The 21,529-nt window shown below is 39.3% G+C and overlaps 1 protein-coding gene across 1 annotated transcript in view; it reads right to left on the bottom strand.

The window, feature by feature from the left end:
• Positions 1 to 2,185: 2,185 nt before the first annotated feature.
• TULP3 (TUB like protein 3) overlaps positions 2,186 to 21,529 on the bottom strand; it is a 33,293-nt gene continuing 13,949 nt past the window's right edge. The window contains exons 2-11 of the mRNA XM_074825794.1: positions 21,399 to 21,450; positions 16,489 to 16,651; positions 14,383 to 14,559; positions 12,427 to 12,557; positions 10,489 to 10,686; positions 9,874 to 9,986; positions 9,355 to 9,469; positions 7,377 to 7,475; positions 5,058 to 5,229; positions 2,186 to 4,556 (exon numbers count right to left, since the gene is read on the bottom strand). Of these exons, the coding sequence (XP_074681895.1) occupies positions 4,423 to 4,556; positions 5,058 to 5,229; positions 7,377 to 7,475; positions 9,355 to 9,469; positions 9,874 to 9,986; positions 10,489 to 10,686; positions 12,427 to 12,557; positions 14,383 to 14,559; positions 16,489 to 16,651; positions 21,399 to 21,450 (1,354 nt within the window). The 3' untranslated portion in view covers positions 2,186 to 4,422. The remainder of the gene's footprint in view (positions 4,557 to 5,057; positions 5,230 to 7,376; positions 7,476 to 9,354; positions 9,470 to 9,873; positions 9,987 to 10,488; positions 10,687 to 12,426; positions 12,558 to 14,382; positions 14,560 to 16,488; positions 16,652 to 21,398; positions 21,451 to 21,529) is intronic.

Genomic DNA, 21,529 nt, shown 5'->3' with positions numbered 1-21,529 from the left:
AAGAGAAGGAATTGAAACCTATTCCTTCTTGTGAATCATCACACAAATTGTTTGTGGGACTCCAGTCAATTACAGATGGAAACCCACTCAAGAGAACAGAGGTTTTTTGGTGGTGGGCTGCGTTGTTGGGTTTTTTTCTTTACTGGTCGTAATGTGGAAACAAACTATTTTGCTTAGAACAGAAAGCAGAGGGAGTTAGTTCAGACTTAATTCCCCAACACTATCTGTACTCTATCTGAATGATTTTGATATGCAGCTTTTAAAATAGTCATTTTTCACAGTAAAATAGTATTACTTTCCCTTTAATAAATAAAGGGCTCAATTCAATTAAGCATTTAAAAAAAATCCATCCTTTTTCTTAAGCTGTTTTGTTGCAGACAGTGCAACGGTTCACCTTGTTTGGAAATGTTAATCAAAGTAATTCCATCCTCTAGAATACATTCACCCATTTATGTATTCTCTAAATTAAATGTTAAATTACCCGAGCAGTTTACAGTTATAATAGCCTTTACCTTAATGGGTTTTGGTAAAGTTAGTTGGCTTCTGGATTTTTTTCTCATTTTGGGACCAAAGAATTGACCTCCAGCTTCCAGCAGGGAAAGAATAGATCCATATAGAACATGTTAAGGGATGGAATGAGAAGACAAAAACTCTACAGACCGCACAGTTCAAGAGATACAAGAGTAACAGTGGGTACAGGCTCTCTGCCTTCTTTCATGGCAGGGCTTTCTGTTCTTACCACGTCACAGGCTGTTTCCCTGGCACTAACAAAGCCCTTACACTAGTGTTGTTTTTCTACTCGCCTTCATAACTATATGCTGGGCCAAATCTCTTGGCCCTAGGATACCTAAAGCGTCTGTCTTAGTTTTGGGTTTCAGCAGTAGTAGTTCCAAACTGCAGTTATGTACAGCAGTTTGACACTGTGGCAGAGAAGATGAGACTCCTAACTCTGCTGAAGAAGGAATCTGCCCGCAGTTCAGTTTCACAAGACTTTGCACGAACTCTTAGCTCTTGACCTGTAAATCACAGGGAAGGCTTTGCTTGTCTTCTGTACCAGGAAAAGGAAATCTGATTCAATGTCAAATGATTTACAGAGCTGTTCATACCAGCAAGTAGAGGAGCACGCCAAGTAGATATAATTATTATGCCAACAGAAACAAAAAACCTTGTCCTACTGCTACCAAATTCAGAAGCAAAACTTCAATGAGAGTGGGACTGACCCCTAAAAGCAAGAAATTATCCACTATCTTTTATTTTTGTGAGCCGAGGAGCTCAAAGCAGCCTAGAAACTGTTTTAGTCTGCTAGGCCTGCCTTTACGTTTCGTATTTAACAGTTCAATATATTTCCTTCTTTGTTTTAAGAGCTCTCTGGGATTTCAAGAATGTTACATTTGCATGTATGCAATTAATATTATTGTACTAAGAACAAATGCCCAGTAATATTTCCTGCTTGGTTTTCTCTCCAAATTAAACCTAATTTGGCTCAGATGGAAATAGTGGGGAAAAAAAGAGGTGCAGGAAGAATAGAACCTACACATTGAGAGCTGTATCAGTTTCTGATTATCTTACTGCGGTTCATACATCTCCCACTGGAAATAGGAAAAAATAACCACTTCAACTTGGTGTTCCTCCCAGCCTTGTATTATTTCAGTTCTTGGTTCAGAAATATATGGTGGTGTACTTCAACAGTAGAACAGGTTCAGATTGAGGGTAGAAAAATGCATAAAGAACCATCTCAAAAGCTCTAACAGGATGCTGGGAGAAACATTAAAAACATGGGGCGGAGAAATGCAACTAGCTTAAAGAGAGAATCAAATGGAAACTAAGACTTATACAGGAAGACCTGCTGATGGGGGAAAAAAAAATGCATTAGAGAAACAAACTTATATTTATTCCCAGACTTCTAAGTGTTGTTTTTTTTTTTTTTTTCTTTACTGGTCATAATGTAGAAGCAAACTATTCTGCTTAGAACAGAAAACAGAGGGAGTTGGGCAAGCTGATCAGATCAGAAAAACACCACAAAGGAAGAGAATTAAGAATTTCAAAGGAAAGAGAGAGTAACAAGAGAGATGAGATACAAGAAGACAGGAAGAAACTGAGGTAGTATCTAGTACAGGAGGAACAAAGACCACCCCCAAGTGACAGCAAAAATCCTACAAAAAAAAAAATCATTTAGAATTAAGGGTTTTTTTCAATATATAAATTAGTTTATTTTCATTTAGATATAAAAGTTATAAATACAAATCCATGTAAAACAGTATCTGATAAAAGAGCACTGAATCAGTTCACCTGTCTGCATAATCTGGCTGAGACCAGAGACCCTGACCCTGGTAGGATCATCTGATGTCAACAAATAGCTCGAAGAGCCCCTGCTGACAAGCCTAACTGAAAATGTGAATAAAGGGATTGCTACTGTGGCCTTCTGAAAACAGAGAAAATCACCTTGAATTGGAAATTAGCATTCTACCTTCAGGTCACCCCAAACTAACGTAAGGCAGTTTCTTTCACACAGTCCTAGTCAGAAAAATAATCAGACAGGTAACAAAGTGACTTGGTTTTTCTGGATGCGTAGACGGAATGCAGAGCCACCAGCCCAGAACTCAGAAAAGCACAACTGGAAAATTCTGCCAGGTTTTATCTTCAGCCTGCTGAGCAGGAAGTACGTGAAGGCACAAAAGAGATCCATGATTCAAGTTCTCTTCGGGACTGCTCTGCTGATGAGATCATCTCAAGGCAGTGGCTCACCAGCTAAAGCAGAATGGGCATCTGAGAGATAAATGAGCTGGAGTTCTCAGCATCAATTCATAACTTACAGTTACATACAGAGTTTACACATGATTACCATCATTTTTTTTTCCTGGCAATATCAGAAAATGTCTTCACAAAGTTTCATTATTTCAAAAAAGCAAGTGATATCTACCACTGCAAAGACTCCAGAGACCAAAAGCAATAAATCTGGCTCTTTGGAGCTTGAAACAGAGTTAAGTCTGCTGACAACGACAATACCCAAAGTTGGAGAACGCCTATTCTTGCCTCAGTAGAGGGATAGAGTTTTTTCCAGGATCATCATGAATATGCCTTACTGCCATGACACAGGCAAGACAGTAACTGTTCTCTGCTGTAGTACACAGCAGATGTCTACACTACGAGGCTTACATGTCACAGTGTGCAGCAACTCGCTCTGATGAATCAAGGCCATAGGAATCAAGAAGCATTCCATGCTGTGACCTACAGTCTCCATATTGTACATCCAGCATTAAAAATGGAACACTACAAGGACACATTGCAAAGCCCCGTGATACATTTATTAAATTTTTCAAACTTACTGATCCTTTGAAAACACCTGTAATGTCTTTTTGAGGTAACTCCTTCTTATAGTCAGGTTAAAATTATTTATATAAAATCTAGTTTAATATGTCATGACTTGAGATAATCTCACGTTTAAAAAAAAAATAAAAATCGGTCACTAACTTATTCCTAAAAATGTAGCAAATTTTTCGAACAATGGACAAATTAAAAATATTTCCGATCAGCTTACAGTTTAGATTCAATCAATCAGAACACTGTTTCTCAGGAATAGTACTGTATATTGTTACAATACTACCTTCTGCCAAATTCAGTCAGATTCTATCATCTATTCAGTCTCATTTTTCACATGGTTAAGAATAACAGAAACAGTAATAGATATGACATCACCAACTAAAAAGGAAGCATTTGAGATGGATTGTTCTTTATTTGGTAAAACAACTGTCAAGGAATATGGAGCAATTAGAATAATGAAAGGGAACTGGAATATGAACCTTTACAGAGAATCATCCCACAGAGTAGAAGTGTTTTATTAGAGCCAATGTCTCGTTGCAGCTCTGTATTTGTTGAACGTTACCTACAGTTGCACAGAGCCATAACCTGAATCCTTCCACGTCTGACTGTTCTAACAGACAGCAAAATGCTACACAGGGCAAAAGAGAATGCATGCCAATAACCATCCTCCTTTTTTTTGAATTCCTCAGTAGCATCATCTTCAGGGGCACTGTGGAAGTTCCAAGGTATATGAACACAAACCCATTATTTTGCCAATCCTAGCTGCAATGGGTTCTAATTAGCGGGCTAAATTCCTTAGCCTGCTCTCATGCAGCATCTGTTACAAAGATTCTGAAAGCAGAATCAACACCGACAACAAAAACATCACTCATATATCTTGTTCTTCCACAATGCATACAGAGACTGCTCTGTCTTGGGACAGTCTCCTAAGATGTCTACTGTCAACTACTATAATGCTCTAAGACCTGGTATTTGCTTTCTAATAAGCCTGCAGAAGTCTGTCTTCCAGTTCCCTTCCATCCCCAATGTGCTTTTCCACTGGAACTCTTACAACAAGATGCAGGGATGCGAGTGAGTTCCATGTTTTGAGTCTGTTGTCTCTCATTCACAGGCCAATTTACTATCAAAGCTGGAGAGTCCAATAGCAAAGGCCTGAAGAGCACAGAGAGGATAATTATAGTCCAGAGTGAACACATCTTCTGCTACACGACCAAACTGCATCACAATGTAGTCAGCTGGGGAGAAAAGAAAGATTCAGAGATGAACAATTTCACAGTGAAGCAAAGAAAAAAAACCCAAACCAAACAAAAACCAAACAACCACAAACAAAAACCCACACATGTCTGGCAGTCCCAAATATCCATCCTTTCTCACCAGAGTGGCCTTGAAATCCGTTCTCTAGAGCGACTGTGTTGTTCTAGAGATTACCTTATCAGAACCAAAGCTCAAGCCACTCTTTTGCTGGGCTGAAGGTGCTGTATTAATCCTTTTCTTTCCCTTCAGGAAGCTTGCATTTGCCCCCTTTTTTGCTGCAGCTATGGACAGCAGTCTCTGCAGCCACCCCAGAAAAAGGGAGGCCTGATATAATTCTCTTGACAGCTGAGAAGTCCCCAGCTGAATTCCTTCACCCAGTCTCTCTTCTCCAGGAAGGATGTCCTATTACCCCCAAACCTCCTTAAATAAATTGGGTTCTCCCTGTTTGAATAAGCCCCACACACTCTCCACCAGACTCTTACGGTCATTGTCATGGACAATCTGGAAGTTCTTCACTGAGGCCTGAGTGACTCTCCCATGGAAATTCAAAACATAGGATTGAGTATCATCGTTCCAGACTGGAGCCTTGTTGTGCAACTCAATTACATTCTCTAAATTTTTGTTTTGCCATTTTGACAGCAGACTCTCATGTTCCTGTTCAGAAGAAAGAAATATATTTATCAGATTTGGAATGGCTCTGCTTTTGACTTCTGCCTCTCTCGTGTGTGTGCACTCTGTCACTGGAAGGTCACTCCCTGTTTAATGAAACACAGTGACAGCTCTTAAACTCAGTCCTACTGAAAATTGCCTGCAAGAACCAGGAAGATACTTCCATGGATTCCCAGTCCAAGCATTCCTTTCCACTCAATGAGCTAGCACCATATTTCCACCCGAACAAGAAAAAAGCATGAGAGAGAAGGAAGCGTGTGTACAGGAAAGGGAGCAATTCACAGGCCACAGATGACTGCCATTTTGCTGGCAGGAATCCCTTCTGAGTCTCAAAAGCTTTCTCTGATCCTGTTGGATCCAACTGCCACTTCTAACATTCTAAACTTTGAAACAAAAGAAAATAACCTGCAATTAACTGCACAGCACCAGGCCCTGGGGTGCTTCAGTAGAAAGTCCAAAGGCTACAGTGGGCTGTAAGTATGCCTTAAGTAGGTTAAATGACATCCTATTGGGTCTAATAAGTGATGCACAATATGAAAACCAGAGAGAAATAAAACCAAAGAAATACAAAAAGGAGGTAAACCAGGACATTAAATTTGACAAACTGAATTACAAGGACATGCAAATAGTAGTGAGTGAAACACACGAGTGTTTTTTACAAGTTCTGCAACAAATAAAATCCAAACTGAAATAATATATGTTAAAAATTCCAAGAAAAAGAATCCAAACTTAAGTTATTTAATGGGGAAAAAATGAGCAGAAGACAACCTGTTGTGGAGGTCTGACTGATACGCCTGTGGTAACTGTTTTAGTATTGTACACAGATATGATAGCGGATTCTTGAGGATAACCTAAATAAAGCTTACTGTTCAGTTAAAACTAGTTACTTTATTGCAAAAAGAACTTTGAGAACTGGCACCAAAGTGCATTTAGATGCAATTTTTCCTCCTTTAAAGTGAGGGCAGTATTGCTTAATTGGGGGCATCACACTACAGAGAAAGAAGACAAAACCAGAGACAAACTCCTATGCTGAAAGCTTTGCCGACTTTTCACAACAGCTTTGTGTTTCAGCCTTGTCCACTGTCAGTATGCTTGCCTGCTAGCAAAACAGTTGGGAAAATAGGGGAGAAAAATAAAGGCAGGGCCATGGAATCACTACTGTACTGACGGGGGAGATGGCAAAACCAAGATATGAATAAATGACCAACTCCAGATACAATTTTCCTGCCCATTCACAAAATTAAACCTCTTTTCCAGGCTCTCATGACTCAGTTTCTACTCTTGAAGCTTTTTTTTCCTCTGACCTCAACAAATACCCATTTGTCCTACTCATATCACTCACAACACGGCTACAAATATCATCTTCTAGCTTAAAACACTGACCATGTCTTTCAGGCGGCACCTGTCCTTTCTGCTTTTTGGTCTTCTATCAGACCAAACATAAAACCCACATAAAGGGAACTGAATGATTTTCATCATACACCTTAATGTATCTTCAGATACAGTTCTGCAAGCTTTTAGCTATAGCATCCCCTGTATGTATGAGAAATCCTCACTAAATAGTCAACACAAAACTCCATCCCTTTCCTCATCCTACTTTGTCCTTAAAGAATCCTCCTTTTCTGTGATTCCTACAAAGAGACTGACAACATTCTGATCAAAAATGTATTTACTTGCTTTCTACTACACCAGAATCCCACCATATTATCTACCTGTTGTTATTCACATACTGGCTAAGAACGTAAGCTCCTGGGAGAAGGTGGTTTGCTCTGTGTTCACCCAGCTCTCAGCATAATGTGGTCCCACCCACGAGGAAGGGTTGTAGGTGCAACAGCAACAACATACACTAGCCACTAGCCATTGCAACAGCTAAGTAAATAATATTTAGGCAGACCAAAGGACAAGTAAGGATACAAGCACTATCCAGAAGGCTACAAATTAGGTAAAAGACAAGAACAAATTAATCAAAACGTTTAGGCTACTCTGTATTTACTCTCCACTAGACTTGCTAAAGTCCTGGGTATTAACAACCTTGCTCTAAAAACCCTGACCACCACAGACACTCAAGACCTCTACAAGAAAGTTTTAACCTCTTCCGCCAATCTGAAACATGACCAAACTGCATAACTCACGTTTCGTGGACGGATTGGAATTCGCTTATGCTTCATATTCATTCCTGGAATGATCACAGACATTTTTCTGGGACCCTTGAATCCTAACACATTGGTTTCCTGAAAGACAAGGAAAGACATTACTTTCAGTAAAGACAGCAAAAGTGAACTTGAATCCACATTTATATTGTTTTTTAGAGATTTCCTAGCTACAACTGTAGTAGCAGTTATCTAACTGCAACTGTGTTTAATCACTGAGAATAGCTTACTTTCCCATTTTGAGAACTGCGTTAAAACACACACGTGGTACTACCTGATTAGAGTGCATCTGCTACCCTAATGCAACCTTTATAACAAAATCAGACAAGTGCAATTTCCAGGCATAAGTTTTTGTATCTGAGGCAAAAAACATGCTAAAATCTTGCTAGTAAACAAGTATGATAAAAGGCAAAAATACCTTTGGCCTGAGTCTATGTTACCTGTATATCACCATATAGGCTAAAATGTTCCTGAAGAATAAATGACATTCTTCTTTAGGTGCTGTTATTTGTGTTTAAGAGCATACCTACAATTTTCTCTCAAATCATGCTCATTTATAAATGATTAAGAACAGACCCAGAAGGCAAAGTATTCAGCATCTGTCCAAGCTTCAATCTTAAGACAAGCAGATTTTTCCAGAGTACTGCAGGAGACTGCTCCAAAGTGGATCGAGTATAAAAAGCAAAGGAAAAAAAGTCTTGGCATTCTCAGACCATCCATTTAATAAAGTCAACCAAAATCCAAGGGTCCATTTAAAGTGTTCTGTAACAACATCAGTGATAACCTTTAAAATTCCCAAAGACCAACTAAAAAGCCAAAATCTTTTAAAAGTACTGAATTGATGGATAGAAGTGATACAGCTTCTCCTAATACGCTAGTGCATTTTGCAGACACAGAACAAAGGTCTTTGGAGTTGCAACCTCTATTTCACTTCAGAAATTCTAGGGGCACATCTGAGAATGAGGGTACTGATTTTATTCATACATAAGCTTTTCTGAACTTTCATCTACAAGAAGTTCATAATCTGAAAAGTTGACTTTTTATTATCTGCTGTACTCATTTTAACACCTTGCTCTGTACAATTAGGTAGGGAACTGAAGAATACTGTAAACAAAGTCAATATCCAGTGATACTTCTGTAAACAGGCTAGTACTGGAATTATTACATCAATTTTTTTCCCAAGTGCCATTAAGATCAACACCAAAAAAATCAAGATCATGCTCCAGTAGACTAATGCACCTTTAAATTTCTGCTGCTGTCCCTGTGATAAAAGTAAAATCCTTCCACTTGACTGGTCATCATTTTGTAAGGAACCTCAAACTTTACTCAAACTTTAAGACTGGAACATGAAACGATGTGATGTGAGAACCCTCACATAATTCTAGTGTCCACAAGTGTCTCCTTACTCTGAAGCCTAGACTGAGGTGATATACAAGACCAGAAGTAGAAAACATCTCTAGGACAGAGCTAGCAAATCACAATTTCCCCTAGAACCACATCCTTACCAACAACAAGCTGCTGCTGAAATAATACCAGCTCCTCCCTATCCACCAAAATGCCTTTGATTCTGCAAAAAATTTCACAGGGTACTCCCAGTTCCTTCTTACTGTCCACCAGATACCAGCTAGGCAAGAGGCAGTTCATGCTGTGGCTGGCTCCACGTAAAGGATATGCTGACTGGCCACATGCCAAATGACAGGCCAGGTAAGAAGGTCATCAGGATGTTAGTTTGGGTCTCTCTCCCTCCCCTGGCATTGATTTTTTAAATACTTTTTTTTTATTAAACTTGTAAGAACTTACCCTTGAGGCCTCTGCCCATTGTTGTATCTGGAACCAGCTGACCAATTTCAACCCAAGTTAAGTGGGGAAGGCTGCCAGGCAGCATGGCTTTGCAAGCCCTGTTTCCTCAATAACCAGGTGACAAAAAAGAAAGGAACAAAAGGGGAGAGGCACTACTTACATAACAAATAGCTGCAAGCTCCTGTCTTGTACGAGCCTTTTCCGCTAGACTTCGTGCCTTGAGTGGGCTAACTCCATTGTCATAGACTGTAAATTTAGTTCCCATGAGGTTTGACCTAATGTCAGGTTATGGAAAGACAGAGAAAGAGAGACGCATCAGTGGAAAGTTTTGTCATCTCATGAAGGTGTTTGTACAGCACAGTGAAAACACACATCTCCTCCCATCTGAATCTTCTAATTTCCAGCTCAGTAAGGAGCTTCCACAAAGTGCCCACGGTGAACTGAATCTGTAACCTATCCTGGAAAAGCATCAGGCTAGAATTCCTTCTCTGAATTGCCATGGTGAATGGTAACGCTGAAGGAAGGTTGCCAACCCAGGTGAATACAGATTACATTAAGCAGGACAATGCGAGTTCATTCTCTCTGAATTGATACCAGATTGCTATTCATAACCCCAACTCAACAAAAAGGAAAATCCAATCTCTCCTGTCTGTCTGTAGTTTTTGTCTGTGGTTCTCACCTGAGTTTTCCAATGAAACTTTCCCCTTCCCGGGATAAATCAGTCGGGTCAACTGATATGAGGTAATTGGATGTTTTGCTCTTTTTTCGTTTTCTCCCTGCAAGAAGGAATGTCTGGAAATACAAAACTTTGATCAAGACTGGAACTTTGTAAGAACGCAGAGACATTGCTAGGCATTGCTATCCAAACTGTGATCTCTCTGTTTCCCACATCCATTCCCCTTTTTGTTCTGTGCTGTTGTTACTGTCTCCACAATTTTGATCTCTTCCACAAGTACACACCCTGAAATCCTATTCCTCCAATCAGCTCACTTGGCAGTCTAGATTTAATGCAACTGTCCTTTCTAGTATTCCCTCCTTTTCTTCTGGAACAGCTCAGTTTCCCTGCTGCTCTTTATCCTTGAAATTTTTATCCTTTTTAAATTTAATCTTTTATTGTGTTATGGCTTTTAAACCTGACAATTCCCCCCTTAGTGCCTTGGCCAAATATAAGCTGTCCTCATCTGCATGCTGGCTCTCCTCAGCTTCTGGTTTCTTACCAGAAGCTCTCTCTTACACCAAAAATATTCTGTGGTAAGAGCACAATAATCAAGATAGTGTGTGCTGTTTCCAATACCTTTCTGTTGTCATCTCTTTCCAGATGCATGTAATAAGTAGGGAAGAGGCCTCGGTCCATTCCCTTCTTATCTCTAGTGATTCGACACTTGACTGTAACACCACGGGGTGCAGGGCGTAATACAAAATCCTCCAAGTTCTCTACTTCTCCCAGCTGTGCATCTGCCTGAGAGGATGGACTACAGGAAGCACCTGTTTCCTGTAAGAAGCAGCATCATATTAGCAAATTAATATCAGATCAGAGGTTCTGGTATTCCCCAAGAAAAGAAAGGTGTGTTGAAACAGAAGATCTCATGTCTCAAGAAGGTATTTGAGAAAGGGAAGTTAAATAAGAGACCACCTGGGTTTCTCTGAAGAAAGTGGTTGAAGACTTTTACTCTGAGGAAAGACTAGCCCTCCAAGGGAAGGGGAGAAAACGTACCCATTAACCAGAGATGAGTGAATTGCTAGGAAGGGGAAAACAGAATGAGACACTGTAAATATTCTAAGCAAAGAGCCTCTCCGTTTTTAGAACTTCAAACACTCTGTGTGAGATAAGGCAGCATGATAAGCAGGACTGATGGATGCTGCAGTAAGCCAGGCTGGGATTTTTGTGACTGAAACGAGCACTGAGATTCAGAACAGTAGCAGAAACAGAAGAAAGTGACAGTGGAACCATCTCAACTAAATACTGGAAGAACCTTAGAACAATGTATACAGTCAGGATGCAAGTTATGGTCAGCAAAGGAACTGGAATTCTAATGAAATTTTTTCTTCGCGGTAGCTGAATCCTGTGGATTGTAGAACCCAGGAGATTCCTCCCTTACTGGGCCTTAGAGATGAGGTTGCTGGTTTATCCCCATTCTCAGGTACAGCCAGTAGGAAGTCTGAGTGAATACACACGGAGGCACACACACAGAATCAAAATTCACTAGTGGCTCTCACCCCTTCCCGCCTCAAGCACCCCCCACCCCATATCTCCAGCAGTTGGCATCCATAGCCCAGTCTCCCAAGTAGCTAACACCCAGACCTCTTGTACTACTCACCCACTAAGGTAGCACAACATACACACCATCACCTCACAAATACACTCAGGTGGGTCTTTTGAATCGTAGCATGGACTTTTAAGGCTGTCCAGCATCCATGACCAAACCCTATGCCCTTCACTTGGTCACTAGCTTAGCCCCTGGGTCTTCCTGACACCCATCTCTTCCAACTCACTGGCTAACCCAGCATATAGTTTGTATGTATGTCTGTCTGTCTCACACACACACAGGAGAACACATTCACACAGAAAATAAAGTTTTAGAAGCTAGTAGGACATGCTGCAGTAATCAGGCACAAGGCTTGGACAGACAAGCATATTTTCTTGCAGCTGTTTACGTGCATTTGGTGCCTTTTACCCCCTTTACTCCCTATTTTCCCATGTTTATTACTCCCTGATCCACCTTGACGCCTTTCTTTTCCCTCTTGAGTCCCTTCCCCTAAACACCCCATAAAAAGTTTTGTCCCATCCCAGAATTCTCTGTTCTATCCCAAGGTTCTCTTCCCCCTTGCACCCCACAATAAATGCTATAAACCTTCAGGCAGTGATCCCTCTTAAAATTGAATGGCATTTCGGATTTTCTCTGAGTCATCTTGGTGGATTTTACACCAGAGATAATGGCCTAATCTGTGTCCTTTGAGGGACACAAGGAGTAGCTGATTCATTGTGTTCCCATCCTCACTGATTAGGCTACTTGAGTTCCTCCGCCCACCATTGTTCCTTTGATCATTACTAGGTCTTTGTGTTTAACTCTGCGCCTGACAGTCACATAACCTGACAATCATGACCTTCCCCTGCCTTCGGGGATTAATATGCTAGCTACGGTAGGTGCAACTTAACCCAGTGCTCAAGGGGTTAGTACTAAAATGAAGCACATGCCCAGCCCTTATCAGAAACGGTTTTCAAGACACTTACCGCAGAAGATTTCACACTGGTTGCAGAACGAGGCCTCTCAGATTCAGGATACGGTGAATGAGATGCTGGTCTCTTACCAGCCTCTTCCTCTTCTGTGTCCTCCTCATCGAAATTCAAACTGCCTGAAATTCCTGTCAGAATACAGAATCAAGCAGGTAACTTCTGAAAGAAGGTGTCATGAGTTCATGGCATCACTAATACATATAGACTCTTGCATAGCTATTCGCTCTTTTAGTTAATACCTGTTGTTTCAACTGCTGATTTTCTTCATGTGCTGAATTGCTTCCCAAGCCTTGTAATTCAAACCCCTACTGACATTTTGCAGCTGTCACTGTGTAGATGATTAAGCAGCTGTCAGGCTTTTATTAATACATATTTGACATGATACTACATGATGTAACATACCGCTTAGTATGTGCTGTCATTGAATTAATTTTGCTTATTTTCACGTAAAAAAGCCTTCCATGCCTTAAGAACAAAAAAAGGAAATGCAGATCAATATGCTGACACCTATCCTGTAAACTGGACTATGCACAGTTTACATCCTTTACCATTTCCCTTTAGTCTTATACACACTGAAATGGAGTGTGATAATTTTTCAGTAAGACCCCCTCCTATTCTTACATCAGTAGCAATAACTCAGGTCTCGTGAATACTACTAATGGTTTGATTTTTAAAACAGAAGTGCACACTGAGTAGTTCCAGGACTTAGTTATTTAATCTTAACCTAAGCACAGTTATGTAGAGATGACTGTGGGTATATAACTGAAATAACTGTGGATAAAGATGTTATAAAGAGCTTCCGTACACATCACTGTTTGGTGTTTCCTTCCACTTAGAACTGCATCGTTTTGTTCTGTGATTCCATTCTTTAATTTGGTGGTAGAATGGAAAAACACATAAAGTGCTATAGAAAATGAACACACTCAGCCTGCTAAGCCAAATTATTTTCTGACAGCCAATATTATAACAGTGCTCCAACATGGTACTGCATAGAAGGGGCACTGCTGGAAGTTCTTCGTCTCAGATGAAACATAAAAATGTAGTATTAACAACCTGTCAGTAAACTTCCCAAAGCACATTTGGAAAGAGGAAAGGCGTTAACCCTAGTACTCTGGCCAATTTCAAAATTCACTGTTTATATTCTACCTCCACTAATTTCCCCTTGAAGTTTCTGGATATTCTCTCCTGCTTCCTTTCCTAACTCTTGCGTAATGTTGCTATCCATAGGTAAGCAGCTGTTGCATCTGACAATTGAATGGAAGTATTTCTACATATGGTAGTACCTTTATATATAAAGTGTACTGGAAACATTCTGGGAGACAGGCTCTGCAAAATAAAACCAAGCTGTGTACCATATTAAACACTAGCCATTATTTTGCTGCAAAGTGCTTAGGCTGCATGCAACAAAAAAAGGTTTCCTGTGGTACTGGCAGCACTATAAGATACTTGGCAGACAGAGACAGACACTCCACTGGGAAACTATTCAATAGGATATACCTATTGACCATAAAACTCTAAAATGGTCAATTTGGACAGCCTTCGACTCAGGAAGAACACCTTTCCTGTTAGTCTCCTAAACAGTTAAATTACTGGCTCTAGAGGATTCTGCTGTTGTGAAAATATTCGAGCATCATATCCAGATATATTACATCTGGAATAAAAATACCCTGAACTTTAGCAAAATGTGAAGTATAGCATTTTGTCACCAACTTCCTTGGAAAGGCCAGAAATTATATACCACACTGATAAACCTTTAAAACATAACTGGTATGTTCCAATTAATATCAGAAGAAGGAACTGCAGTTCTGCATTTCTACATGCTGTAGAATCTACTAGCTCTGCATTTAAAATATCCTACAGACACTTGTTTCATGATTCCTCATATTTTTTAGGCTGGAAAAAAAATTATAAGAAGAGCCCTGAAAAAGACCTTTGCCCATTATCAACTCCTACCTCGTTTCTGTAAGATTTCTTGCAGATCTGGCTTGCCTGCTGTGTCTGTTAGAGCCTCTCCATCATTTTCCTGATCTTTATTGTCTTCTGTTTTGGAAGATCCAGCAGAGAGAGTTTGGAGCTTGGTCCCCAAATCTTGCACTTCTGATTTCAGAAAAGCAGCTGGTCCATCAATGCCTGCAGGCCAAAATGAAACAGAATGCTAAAGTCTATTTTTTATAGCTAAGGATGCATCCCAGGATGGTGGTTCTTTTCATCTTCCCTTGCTCAAGCATTGCTTTAAACTACTGATGTATACTTGTTCAACTTTTGTCAGAAGACTTGGGAGGAGTCAGGCCTGACTCTGGTATGGACCGCCTAGTCCTATAAACATATCAGGCATCAGTTTCTCCATTTATAAATATAGTGACTGTATCTACTTTTTTACAAGGGCTTAAGCAATTAGAATGAGTTGTACTTGTCATGCACATTGATATCCTTCAATTTATTTATGGGCAACTACTCTATTTTCCTTTCCTTCAGGTTACTTTTTTGCTCCTGTGACAATGAGTGAGTGCTCTACAGTGAACATTACAAATCAATTTGATAAAAATATCTATAGTCACAGGCAGAAAAAAAACCTGTAAATGGATGCCCTCTGTCTTTTTGGTAGAAATTAAATTTTCACGTTTAAACAGGCAACACAGCTGTGCACGCACTTTGTAATTGGTGGAGATGTCTTGATGGCAGGGTCTGGTGTAACACTTAATACATTTTTGTGTAGCACACAATATATAAGTGTAGTTCCATCTTTAGATTTCTTGCTTTCCCACTGTTTTCCTTCGTAAAACTTTACTGCTTTATCTAGCCATCAGATTTCTGACACATTTACTGCTGCTATCACTTCTTAACAGGATTTCTTTGTACTGAGGAAGCTTCAGAACTATGGATGCTAGTGAGGGAGCAGTTAGTTTTCATTTTTCTTTCTTATAGTTTCAGCATTACTGAAAATTCCTAACTTAGAAGTTACATCAGTCTTTTATCTCACTCTCTTTTTGACTTAAAAGTGTCTTTTAACAGCTTTCTCCCACCTGATTTTAAACATAAATGCTACCATCCACATCACCACTCTCCTCCCCGTCCTACAATCCTGAAAGACATCCGGAGAACAAGAAAAACACTCAAAAGACAGGGGATAACATAGTTCTAGATGTGATCTTCAAACCAGGTAACACTGGTTTGTTTGGGTTTTTTAAATTCTACTCTACACATTAATTCCCTATTAATATAATGGTGGTATTTTATCATCCTGCAATAGCATGCATCTCAAAGCCTGAGGATGTTTCCTGTTACTTTCTTGACAGGCTGATGGGATCCTAGCTCTCAAACTACTTCCTGACACTTCCACTGGAATGTAGGGGTTTCACTGCCGCTCTTTTTTTGCTCCATGTGACATGAAAGTCTTAAAGCTCTCACTACTGTATTTCTTTGCAGTCCTAACAGAATAGTCACTATTTTACTGCAATGTTTTGAGACCAATGAGTTATTCCCTTTGGCTCTGTGACTTTCCGGACCACTATAGCTTGTTTGTCATGTTTCAGTTGTCTCCCTGAAGCCCAGAGGAAACAATAGATGAGGTAAAAAACAGCAAGAACCTAATTCAGTATTCATAAGACATTTGTTTTGCTCTTGTCTACTTTATCATTCGGTCATACGCCATCTTGAGATGGAGTATACCATGATACCATGAAGAAAAGTACACGCAGATACTACTGGATTATTTCTTTTTCTTTATCCTATAGCTTTGGATTTGTATCTCCCTACCTGTATAGAAGTTCCTAACCCATTTCTACAGTTCTTCTTAACCTAACACAAGGTAGATTACTCAAAGGCACATGAAGATTCTCAGCTGTCACAAAATTCAGGCTAAGGTTTTTGTTTGTTTTTACAGTTCAGTATTGCTCAACCATACTGTACTACAATTCTACTTCTGTTACATAGAAAGGTATGTAATCAAACTTGGTTATCACTTGACCACTGTCACAGCAATGTAGGTGCCCATCTGTGACTTAAAATGCACTCACTGACATTTTGGGGAAGGTTGTTGCAATCAGGTTGATTACTTACCATGTAAAATAACATCACCGTGGAAAGGGGTAGGAGTTTCTACTAAAGGAGTCTGCTCCTCACACCCTTTGGGCTTTGGCCTACGCAGCTTTGCCTCAGGATTTGGCTGTACCATCAAGGGGTCAAGACGTTTCCTCCTCTGCTTCTTCTCTAGAAGAGCTCTCTGTGAAATAAAGAAGCAGCATGAAATAAGGATGAGTAATCACATCCAGAGATGCAGAAATCAGACCTCAGCCATTGTCAATGACATGTCACTGATCAGGATCTCCAATAAACCTGGAATACTCTGGTAATCTCTTCCAAAAATCCTGGACACAGGTATTACTGTGTCTTTGGAGTGAGACATTCCCTTTGATTCTCCATCAGTGGTTGATGGGTGATGTGGACACCTGCTTATTTTCTGATCTATCCTGAGACCATCAGGAGATAATTTTAACTCCTTCCATCCAATCTAAACTGCAGCAATCCTTAATATAAATAGACAAATTCAGCAGTCACTTATGACCCAATATGAAAAAGTCAGGACTAGCAAAGGAAAAGGTCTTTGTCTCAAAAGCTATCATTTTATAAGGAGATCTCAAAACAAATAGTTCCCAGAAACCAATGTTAAGACATAAGACTTAGAGAGGAAAAAAAACAAATTAAAAAAAAAATCTAAAAATTACAGTCACTAAAATAGGACTAATCCAGTAAAAGGAAAATTTATCTACCTTGCAAAAATTTTCCATGTAATTCAGGCTTGAAAGGAAAGAACGGTAAATGCAAACGTTGAAAAATAAAACATTACTTTTCCAAGATACATATACATTTGATGTTTATGATTTCCTACTAAATGAGAACAGAAACAACTTCTAGACTTAAATCAAGGCAAATGGGGACACTGCACCATTTTAAAGACAGCCACGCTTAACCTGTAAAAGTTAAGGCAATGGATGAAGGAGGAAAAATCATATTTCTGATATTCTGTAAGGCACCACTATGCAAAAGATGTGCAAGCCCCTTGCCGTAGAGGGAGTTTATCCATGCCTGCTTCTTAGGTATCTGTACAACCCCTGAAAATTGTTCTTGATGACAGAAACCCTTTCTCCACCAAATTCTTTCCAGTCTCCAAGGATGCATCAGATAAACAGTACCAACAATTCAATCCACTTGAGACACAGACATCTCTGAAACCCTTTCTTCTCCTGTTCTGCTTTTTCTCTCTCCTGTTGGTTCTTTCCTCTCCTATTGGGCTTTTTAACTCAAGTGAGGTTAGTTTCTCAGGCAACATCTCCCTGAGAAACTGCAACACAACTCAGCCCTTGGTCCTTTATTCTTTCTGCTTTTCAAGCACTTACCTAAAAAAAAAACCCCAAAACCCTATCCAGCACCAAAAAACCCAAACCAAACCAACCTTTTTTATTTAAACTCATAATTACACTTTGAAGACTGGACTGCAGTACAGGTAGCATTTGTTACTGCAGAATTATTTGCAAGGACTTTCCTGCAGAGCAAAAATTACATAGAATTCCAAAGAAATTATCACATTGGTCTAGGAGAAGAAAAATAAGCAGTAGAAGTCAAATTCTTCAAAAATGCTAATTACAGATAAAATTTGTTTTCTAGAAAGATAGTCAGACCCTCCAGAAGAATTTACATCGGATTATGTTGTTTGTTTTTCAAATTAATGCTGAGGAAATGTAAAAAAATTTAATGACAGTTTATAAGTCTCTAATAGTTTAAATAAAAGGAGAGAGAGGAAAACAAGAATCCAAACATTATACTCTGAATAAGGATTTGAGAAAAATTGTTGCCAGTGCTTCTCTACCTGACAAATAGACAGACAAGAAAAAATAAACCAGACACATCTTAAAGACATACGAAAGTACACAGCTACTGCTAGAATGGGAATTGAATTTGGGATCAATATAGGATATACGAACTTTCAGAGCTACTTAACTGATTGTTCTATTAGATGAGATTTTTTAAACATTTCACTGCTCACCAGTTGAGAAATTTATTTTTTCTTATTACAGTACATTCTGTTTCATCAAAGAGTTTCTAGGACTTACCAATCCAACGGGATCATATTGGTTTATATTGAAACACACACTTTACTGCTGTTAGATGTGACCAATCTTCTTTTTGCAAGAACTTCAGGATAATTAAAGTGACAAAACTTGACAGTAATTCTCTCTACTACTGTATTTATTGAAATGAAAGAAAAAAAATCTACAAGTCCACTGACAGGACAGACAGTAGCAGTTCATTTTTTCTACATAAGGTGGCAGAGCAGCCTTACCTTCAGCACTGTGTATTCTCAGACTTACTCCGCTAAAATGAAGTAGAAAAAAGGAAACTGTATTTTGTTTAATTTTGTCTACTAACTAGCCTTTTCCTCCAGCTCTGTGTTACAGTAAAAATTCATATAATATTACAGCAAAAATGTTAGATATTTCATGAACAGGACACCAGAACACATAACCCATTAAATAACAGATACAGATTATAATTTGTTCAGGATTTTGTAAACTGCAAGTATTAAATACTTTCAGAAACATTTTCTTTGCACCACAGAATACAGGATGATTAAAGGATCACAAACCACCAACTCTGGTTCTTATGAGTTTCCAACAGGCTAAGTCAGATGTGTCATAGCATGCTAATAAGACAACTACTTTAGTGTTCTTCCTACAACTGTGATGAGCAGGAAGATGGTATACAGGAATGTTCCAACCACTCCACCCTTGAAGGTGCAATACCATACCATTATTATTTGGCACAGTCCTACCTCAGTAGGCCATGTGGGATGGATCCTACCTCTGAAACATCCTTTCCACTCTTCCAGCTCCCCCTTAGTTCATGCTGAGGCAGCAGTGACAATGCTAGTGATGACGGCATTAATGAAACTTCATGTCAAGAGTAAGTACCATACCAGGTGCCTTCAGAAATACGTCTTCGGTGCTCCCCACCCCCAGGGAGATGGCAGCATTGCACCCGGAGCTGCAGGAACACCTTGTACTGCTGGGGAAGTGAGCACTGCAAGCAGCCACATGCTCTCCTCAAGGAAAAGGCACTAGTCTAGATAAAAGCAGCCTGTCAGGCAGAGCTGGCCCACAGATGGAACTTGATGTCATGCATTATTAGAAATAAGGTTGTACTGCAATTACTGGGTTTCCAAACCCGTCATGAAGATGGATGGCAGGCATATGTCTTTGCTGTGGCAAATGCTTATTCCAGATTCTCTGTATGGCCAAAGGTTCTAAATGTGATCCTGCGGGATTAAAACTTTTTGCATTTTTATCCCAATTCCTATAAATGTTTAGGACAAATTAATCAAGTGGGTCATTGGCTACAACTAGCAATGAGCCCATCATGTCTGATAGTGATCTCGTATTGATCTCTATTTCTTCAGAAAGCATGGTACTATTCATATAAAAGTTAAAAGCAGACTTTAAAAGTTAACATCCAAACCTAAACATACAATCCTAAAGTAGAGACTGTTAGCATTTCTCAACAAATCTCATTTGCGAGGAGGGATGGTAGTGTTAAAATACATTTTTGTGAAATTTTCTAGCTTTTGCAATCATCTGCAAAACCAATCTCAAACAAATCCAAGAAAGCCTCAAAGAAAATTGCAAGAGGGCATAAATTCTTTAAACTCACTTCTTCATGATTCAACTGACAGCTCCTCCAAGGGAATTCCACCCAGCCCAGCAGCTTTGTTTTGGTGGAACAGCAATGCATCCCCATGACAAGGTCTGAAACTAGGCATACGCTGACCACAGTGCCTAGCACTAGGAGCCAGGGATTACCACCAGCTTATGACCCAAGGCAACAGTCCTAGAACAGACACTGAGGTACAACACCAAGCCGTCAGACCATCCTTAGTTTGAAACTTCTTACTGAGTGGCATTTGGCACTAAACGTTCTTTTACTGATTATTTGAACTAATGCTTGCCTTTTTTTTTTTTTTTTTTTTTTTTAAACAAGTGTTACTGGATAGCCTACAGGTAAAAGGATCATCCTAGCTTCCACAAATATGACCAAAGATAAATTTTACTCCTTGACTCTGAAGCATTTTAGATAAGCACCTATATACACACAGATAAAGTTGGTGATAAATCCACTGTCAGAAGCTAAGCAAACTCAGACTAGAAATAATATACAAGTTCTGGTAAAGAGGGTTATTATCCACTGCAGCAGTTCCCTGAAGACTGTTATGTCTGGATTTAGAGATCCTCATCTGAGAAAGAGCTTTTCTAAAAGACATACTTGAATTTGAACACAGATTAATTTAATGCAAGACAGTGATTTGTGGTCCATGTGAAGCAGCCAGCTAGAGAATCATAATAATCTCACATCTTCTAATCTATTTATAAGCATTTAAAATTTCACAGAGGAAGAATATTAAGGATGGTTACTTTATTATTTTGAAGAATATGGTGATGTAAGCATCCAACAACACTTTAAAAACTGAGACCTAATATTTGACAAATGCTTGGCTGTAAATGTTTTCTTTGTAGGAAACACAAAAAGCCAAAAAATGCCGGAAATCTTTCTCAACAGCAGTGTTAAGGAGATCTTTCTATAGCTCAGGGAAAGTTTTTCTTTTCCTTTGATGCTTAAAATGGGTAATTCCCTGCCGTCTTCCTCTCTTTTGATTCATTCCTGCACTGTGGTGACTCAGTCCCAATGAAATAAGTATGAAAAATAAATGTATCAAAGAAATCAAGCCTACAAGCCATAGCAAGGTTGACAAACTAACAAAAGCCATGAAAATCTTTAAAGAAAAATGTTAGCAATGAGTTCTTGCTTGTATTCTTTAGACCAATCATTTTTAACATTTCACCCCTGTTTCTCAAGTCTCTAGATGGCTAATGTTTGTTTGCCTATACTTATTTTTACCAGCTTCAAGCACTAGCATTTACCTGATTCTCTAGTTTCAGCTGTCGTAGCTTCATGCTTTCATCCTTAAAGATGCTGGGAAAGAGAAAGAAACAAATTAATTATTGCTAGTTAATAGTTTGCATTGTAAGAGCACAGGATATTCACAGACCAC

The sequence above is a fragment of the Strix aluco genome, chromosome 5 (assembly GCF_031877795.1).
Source record: "Strix aluco isolate bStrAlu1 chromosome 5, bStrAlu1.hap1, whole genome shotgun sequence".
NCBI classification, from domain to species: Eukaryota; Metazoa; Chordata; class Aves; order Strigiformes; family Strigidae; genus Strix; species Strix aluco.
Note: the sequence above shows the minus strand (reverse complement) of the source record. Positions and strands in the feature narration are given on the sequence as shown.